This window comes from Triticum aestivum, chromosome 1A, assembly GCF_018294505.1.
Source record: "Triticum aestivum cultivar Chinese Spring chromosome 1A, IWGSC CS RefSeq v2.1, whole genome shotgun sequence".
In the NCBI taxonomy this organism is placed as follows: Eukaryota; Viridiplantae; Streptophyta; class Magnoliopsida; order Poales; family Poaceae; genus Triticum; species Triticum aestivum.
The window spans coordinates 93,931,757-93,939,667 of record NC_057794.1 but is presented as its reverse complement, the minus strand read 5'-3'; the positions used below and the strand labels follow the sequence as shown (position 1 = coordinate 93,939,667).

General features: G+C 43.7%; 1 protein-coding gene across 1 annotated transcript; it reads right to left on the bottom strand.

Moving 5' to 3' along the window:
• Positions 1-990: 990 nt before the first annotated feature.
• LOC123101413 (uncharacterized) lies at positions 991-6,940 on the bottom strand. Its single transcript, XM_044522901.1, has 6 exons — positions 6,684-6,940; positions 5,699-6,466; positions 2,293-2,460; positions 2,056-2,205; positions 1,694-1,773; positions 991-1,240 (listed from the first exon to the last, which is right to left on the bottom strand). Exons 2-6 carry the CDS (start codon positions 6,413-6,415, stop codon positions 991-993), a joined length of 1,365 nt encoding a protein of 454 aa, XP_044378836.1. The 5' UTR covers positions 6,416-6,466; positions 6,684-6,940.
• Positions 6,941-7,911: the final 971 nt, after the last annotated feature.

The following is a 7,911-nucleotide window of genomic DNA, read 5'->3' as shown; positions in this document are numbered from 1 at the left end:
GCTTGTTGGTGATAGATGGGAAGCTTGGCTTCATCTGGTGCGTAGACTGATGGAAGTCCAGCTAGCTCATCAGCCCGATCAGTTGTGTTGGAAACTTACTAGGTCTGGACAATTTACTGTTAAGTCGATGTACATCGATGTTATTAACTCGACTGTCATTCCTAGTTCCAAACATGTTTGGAAAGTAAAAGTTCCTTTGAAAATTAAAGTGTTTATGTGGTTTGTCCATAAACAGGTTATTTTAACAAAGGACAACTTGGTTAAGCGCAATTGGACAGGATCTACTAGGTGTAGTTTCTGTGATCATGACGAGACCATTAAGCATCTCTTCTTTGAGTGTCCATTGGTGAGAATTCTGTGGCGCATCGTGCAAATTGCCTTTAACATTACTCCTCCAAGTTCGGTCGGGTCGTTATTTGGAACGTGGCTGGATGGGATAGAGTCCGACACAGCTAGACATATTCGTGTAGGAGTTTGTGCGTTGTTATGGGCAATTTGGAACTGCAGAAATGATTTGGCTTTTAACAGAAAAACTATTATTCATTTTTTTGCAGATTGTATTCCGTGCTACGGCGCTGATCTGTATGTGATCCTTACTCACTCCGACGGAGGTCAGGGAGCGTTTGGTTACTGGATCTGTCCGGTAGGAGATGGTAGCGCGGGATATTTTCAACCGGTTTGGATGAGGGTCATGTAATAGGATAGGCAATTAGTTTTCCTATCTTTATTTTGCCAGCCGGTTGTGGCTTTATGGCCTTTTCTTGTCTTGGCATCGAGGCTCTATGTAAGCTCGCCTGTATTTTGTTTCAAGACTTCATGACATTGTTGAACCTATTTTATTTATTTATGTGGCCGTATGCATCGTTCTGATGCAGAGGCCGGGGAGTCCCCTCTTTTTTTTAAAAATATGTGACATGAGTTCCTCTAAACAATCCCTTGGGTAGAAAGAATTTGATCTGTCAACGTCAGCAAGCACATGAACTGGACTTCTTACGCGAAATGTTCTTCTTGATCACCCTTTCGCACATAAGCCTTTTTCGAGATACCGTTTGTTGCCACTGTAATTTTGGTGCTTGACTGATTCCTTGTGGAGGAGTCCGTTAGATAATGACTTGGCCGTTTTCGGTTCAGCACCTCTTCTAATAATTTGTCAGCAGCAGCATTGTCTTGCTTTGCCTGACACTCATCACATGACCATTCTACTAATGTTGCATCAAGAACAACCGGGTCCGAACAATATCTGCAGAACAATGGATCACATCGATCAAGCAACAGACAATAATGACCAAATAACAATTGAAGAAAAATAGTCAAAACCCATTTTAATTATCACCGAACTAACTTCCCAGTGAGAGTAGAGTATACTCACTAAACAGCACATGGTTCGGCCAAAGATGGATATCAGTAGTGAGAGGCTTGGAACATCTATATTTTGTCTAATAAAGACGTAAAAAATATAATTAGTTCTTTCTTTCTTTTTACGGAAGTAAAGAATGTTTTGAATTTTCATAGTTTCTCAGACTTAACTTCGATATTAGATTTGCAACTCAGGTTAATGCAAATTAGTAAGATCGCAGTATTACAAAATTTATTTTAATGACATATATGATGAAGGTAAATTTCAGAATGTTTGAACTTCAGGGTGCAGTCTAAGATCATTATGGAGTATATGATATATTATAGAGAAACGTACTGATGCACAGTAGCACCGCAAGCGCAGAACATCACGAGCTCTTCCTCGCCAACATCTCCACACACTTCACATAAAATTTTCTGCAAAATCACAAAAATAGGAGCATGTTCTTGAAAGCATTAATAAAAGCATGTAGCACTACTTCAAAATCAAATGTGCACACATTAAAAGTGTGCATAATAATTCTTCTGTGAAAACAGTAGTTTGCCCATTTCTGTCTTAACAAACACTTCTTTTTTGTAAGATTGTTCTCATACACTGAGCCTGAATGCATCAGAATGTCCATGGTAAATATTTTTACAACATTCTCGCAAACTACACTTGGTAGCTCCAGCAGACTTCCGCTCGGTAGTTAATAGTACCTGATTGAAAGCTCTACCATCCGTGAAGACTATATCATCAGAGTGGCCACCCTGTTCTCCACCGTCGGCTGAACCAACCACAACACCGTTCACGTGGTTACCGCATCGAGCGATGGAACGCTCGTAACAAACATCAGAGGCCTCTCTTGCCTGTCAAGCAACCATTTATAAACCAATAATACCATAAACACTCATATATCATCATAAAGAAAAAAGAATCTCAAAGATACAACGTACCAACTTTTTACCAAAGGACCTTAAACCACCATCACGAGAACGGGCGCGATCGGCTTCGGCGAGCTTCTTAATCGTGTCGTAGTCGTATGCCTTGGATCGTGGTGTGTGATCATGCAGCAGATTCTTCTCACGACCAAAATCCAAGTTATCCAGATAGAATATCTGCAGGTTGTTAATAATAAAGCCAATCAGCAAACACTGCATCCTAATACTAAAAACCACAAGTGTAGCTCCCTGCCTACCTGCAAGACAATGGCCCTGTTTGGATCCTCTAACTCAGTTAGAGGTTAGAGTTAGACTCTAACCCTGAACTAATCCTGAACTAACTCTAACCAAAGAGATGTTTGGATGACAAGGTTAGATTGACAATAAATATTCTTTCTCAATCATTTGGCTACTTTGAACCCTATTTCCTGCCGGATTTGGTGTGGCCGGCTCTTATGTGGCCTCCTCCCACTCACAATTGACATAAATAAATGATCTTTACAAATCAAGGGTCCAAGACATGATAAATTTTATTTTCTCCATACAAATGTATGTCCCACTTAAACATACAAATGAGATGTCCCACTTAAACATACAGGATAATGAAAAAGTAAAACTAGTTAAGATATGAGAGATTCATCAAGATTTACTGATGAAAAAGGCAGTACACACTCATTTGTATAAAAGTAGTATATACTCAGTAAAACAAGTAGATCACAAGTAATCAGTACCTACTCATTCTGAATGAAAAAAACACCCAGTATATGCATATTACGAAACCAAGCAGTACATACTGTATACGCAAAAGAAAAACAGTACACATTCTCTGGCTGTTTGTTTCTTGCGATTAGGTATATCCAAGATGAAGTATCGGCTCAGATTCATCAAGATTTACTGCTCCAGACTTAAATTATTTGACTGGCTCAGGTTCATCAACAGTCCATTTTACTTACATAAAAGCATATATAGTCGTAACTACGTGCATAGAAGACCCATATAAGACCCATATACTTTGCCAATGCAATGAAAAATAATCACAGCAGCGACCCAACTGAGTAGGAAGAAAAACTTGGTCACAACCACGGATAAATCTTCACAGCAGTGACACAACATATTTAAAGATATACTACCTGCACCAGAAAAGAAGATTCAGTAGCGCATCCAGAAAATGAAATTGTACCAAAAAATTATTTAATGATGAAGTATTGAGTTGATCACACTATATAGATCAGCTCTTCATTTCTTAATGCTCTAAATTTGCACAAGAACATCTGCAACAAAAGAGGAGGCTGAACAGGATGTTCTGATTCAGTTAATGTTCTTCACATAACTCTCTTTTTTATGTAAAATGCATCGATGGTTTTCTTTTAACCGCCCGTTCTGTTAACAAAAAATAGTACAAAATCTAGCTATTACATGCGCAGACATCCATTGCTCTTGCTCATGCATGCACCAGCCACATGTGCATAGCCTCCGCCTAGTCCTTAATCACCGGCCACTCACTCCACCCAAGCAGGACGAACGAACTCACCTTCGCTAGATCCCCGGTAGATGTGCCGCCTCGGACGACAGAGAGAGAGAGAGACGACTGGGGACGGGGGAGGAGGGCGAGCGCCGGCCGGAGGAGGGCGCGCCTGGGGTTCCGGCGGCGCGGCGCTCGGGTTGGCGGCGCGGCGCTTGGGCGGGGGCGCGATGGGGAACGGGAGAGGAGTCGCGGAGGGGCGGTGCGGGAGGGAAGGATTTGGTGCGGGAGGGAGATTTTTTTAGTTGTTTTTTCAGTGGTCCCTAGAAAATCTAACCCAACTAGCACCTCTCGCCCGGGATAGTTTTTTTATATGGGTTAGATCCAACTAGCTGAAACTAACCCATGTGTTTGGATCTTTTGGGTTAGATTTTCTAGGGACCACTGAAAAAACAACTAAAAAAATCTCCCTCCCGCACCAGATCCTTCCCTCCCGCACCAGATCCTTCCCTCCCGCACCGCCCCTCCGCGACTCCTCTCCCGTTCCCCATCGCGCCCCCGCCCAAGCGCCGCACCGCCAACCCGAGCGCCGCGCCGCCGGAACCCCAGGCGCGCCCTCCTCCGGCCGGCGCTCGCCCTCCTCCCCCGTCCCCGGTCGTCTCTCTCTCTCTCTCTGTCGTCCGAGGCGGCACATCTACCGGGGATCCAGCAAAGATGAGTTCGTTCGTCCTGCTTGGGTGGAGTGAGTGGCCGGTGATTAAGGACTAGGCGGAGGCTATGCACATGTGGCTGGTGCATGCATGAGCAAGAGCAATGGATGTCTGCGCATGTAATAGCTAGATTTTGTACTATTTTTTGTTAACAGAACGGGCGGTTAAAGAAAACCATCGATGCATTTTACATAAAAAAGAGAGTTATGTGAAGAACATTAACTGAATCAGAACATCCTGTTCAGCCTCCTCTTTTGTTGCAGATGTTCTTGTGCAAATTTAGAGCATTAAGAAATGAAAAGCTGATCTATATAGTGTGATCAACTCAATACTTCATCATTAAATAATTTTTCGGTACAATTTCATTTTCTGGATGCGCTACTGAATCTTCTTTTCTGGTGCAGGTAGTATATCTTTAAATATGTTGTCACTGCTGTGAAGATTTATCCATGGTTGTGACCAAGTTTTTCTTCCTACTCAGTTGGGTCGCTGCTGTGATTATTTTTCATTGCATTGGCAAAGTATATGGGTCTTATATGGGTCTTCTATGCACGTAGTTACGACTATATATGCTTTTATGTAAGTAAAATGGACTGTTGATGAACCTGAGCCAGTCAAATAATTTAAGTCTGGAGCAGTAAATCTTGATGAATCTGAGCCGATACTTCACCTTGGATATACCTAATCGCAAGAAACAAACAGCTAGAGAATGTGTACTGTTTTTTTTTGCGTATACAGTATGTACTGCTTGGTTTCGTAATATGCATATACTGGGTGTTTTTTCATTCAGAATGAGTAGGTACTGATTACTTGTGATCTACTTGTTTTACTGAGTATATACTACTTTTATACAAATGAGTGTGTACTGCCTTTTTCATCAGTAAATCTTGATGAATCTCTCATATCTTAACTAGTTTTACTTTTTCATTATCCTGTATGTTTAAGTGGGACATCTCATTTGTATGTTTAAGTGGGACATACATTTGTATGGAGAAAATAAAATTTATCATGTCTTGGACCCTTGATTTGTAAAGATCATTTATTTATGTCAATTGTGAGTGGGAGGAGGCCACATAAGAGCCGGCCACACCAAATCCGGTAGGAAATAGGGTTCAAAGTAGCCAAATGATTGAGAAAGAATATTTATTGTCAATCTAACCTTGTCATCCAAACATCTCTTTGGTTAGAGTTAGTTCAGGGTTAGTTCAGGGTTAGAGTCTAACTCTAACCTCTAACTGAGTTAGAGGATCCAAACAGGGCCAATAATGCATCCAAACAGATTCTCCACAGGCCGCCCCTGAGCGAAAGCGGCCTGAACTTGGCAGACAGAGTCCAAAATGACACGAATCACGTACTCGGACCAGTCATACGTCTGAATCTCGTCAGGACGCCGCAGGGCCATGAAGTAGTCCAAGGATACAGAGTCGGTCGCCCTTGGAGCCAGCAGATTCCCCACAACGAAGACCACGAACGCGATCTTGAATGCAGCCCGGTCCTTCTCCGCCATTCCCCGACGGAATTTCTTCTTCAGCACATGCTTTGCAGCATGCAGGATTCTGAGTCTGCTGTCGTCTCCTTCCTCCAAGCTGAGCGCGCCGCGCACGGTCGCCTTGGCCTCGTCGGAGACCAGCCCCTGAACCTGATCCTTCTTGGGCACCGGACGTCCTCCGGAAGGCACGCCGAACACTTTGCTGACGTCCTGTGGGTAGAACGGTATGCCGGCTACTTTGCCGACTGCTGCAGGCTGGCTAGCACTGGCACCGGCGGCATCTCGTACTACCTTGGTCAGGAGCCACAGGGAGAACCTGTGGCCAACCTTCCTGTGCAGTGGCAGCTCCAGCAAGCCCCCGAAATCGATTGACCGCACGAGCTGCTTCTTCTCGAGGGAGAAGCGGGAGATGACCTTGTGGACGGCCTTCGGGGAGCAAGGCGAGCTTAGTTTGCGATGGCTCCTGCTCCGAGGCATCACTGAAGAACCAATGGGCTGTGCTGTCCCGAAATAAGCAGCCAATCTGTGCTGTCTTGGTTGCAGAATGAAGAGTAAAATCAAGTGAGTTTTTAGACAATTATGACGCTCATCTGCTAAGCTGAGTGCATCTTGCACAAGATTGAAGCAAGATTTACAGTTATTGACTGCAAATCCCAACTCAGTGGCTTGCAGATTATGCAACAGAGGCTAGCTCAAACTGGATGCCATAGGACAGAAAGCAGAGCACATAGCCAGTGGAACTCACCAGTGCACGCCGAGAAGGAGCAATGCCCACCGCCGATCGAGCGCCGCCGCCGTCAAGAAGGTCCAATGGGGCGAAGTGGGATGGGGAGGGGGGAGAGAGAGAGAGAGAGATGGGAGCAGTCGAGGCACGCGGCGACAGTACGGCCAGCTCGGGGACTGACGAGGCATGGACGGACGGTGGCAGGCGAAGCAGCGACGGAAGTGACAGTTCATGTAGATGGAAAGCAGAGCCCACAAAGCCCTGAGAACACTGCGGAGGATGACTGAGGAAAGGGCAAGGAGGACACGACGCCATGCTCTCATCTTTTTTGACTTTTCTCGACCTGTTCATACTAGATCAGATCAGACCGATGATGTGAACGTTCAATTTCACTTTTTGAAAGGAGCATTGTGTCATTCCGTCACCTACAAGTTCGGTGAAATCAGCATACCATGCATCACATTCACATATGGTGCGCGCGAGCAGCCACCGATTGAAACGATCGTATTGACAACATTTTGGTAAGCAAAGAGGCCCAACACACTCAAAGTATGCGCTATATGATTAGAGCATTTTAATTTTCTGAAAACTGATAATCTATTAACTTATAGCCATCTAGCCTTTCCCATCAAGTTTTCTTTATACTAGCTAATTGCCCGTCCGTTGCAACGGGGCAAACAAATTTTAGTGACTCAATACCAATTATGAGTGCCTCCACAGAGATATCGTGAGTGCCTTTTTTTTCTATGGCCCATCCCGCATCGACCCACGTCTGACATAGTCTGATAGGATTGGATGACAGAACGTCAAAATGGTGTAAAGGAAATGAGATATTTTAGGAGGAACCCACATAAATGATATTTTAAGGCTCTTGAGGTATTTAAACACACTACACATGCGATAATCAAAAGCGGAAAAGAACGACACTATAATTAATCTGATTCTTCCGTCCAACGTTACATGATGCTTTTCATAAGTTAATATGTTGTTTTTTGTTTTAAGGGAATGAGTAGGACAAAGAAAAGTTTCAGTTCGATTAAATTATTTTAAATTGTTTTTTCTTGTGCATCATTAATTGAGATTAGCTAAAGGATCTACACAAACGAAGCCGGGATGGGGTGTAACGTCCCGAGACCGTTGCGTCAGGTGTCTTCCAATTATTCGCTGTTGTTGCCTTGTCATTTGTTTGCATGTCATGCATTTCATATCATGTCATCATGTACATCGCATTTACATACGTGTTTGTCTC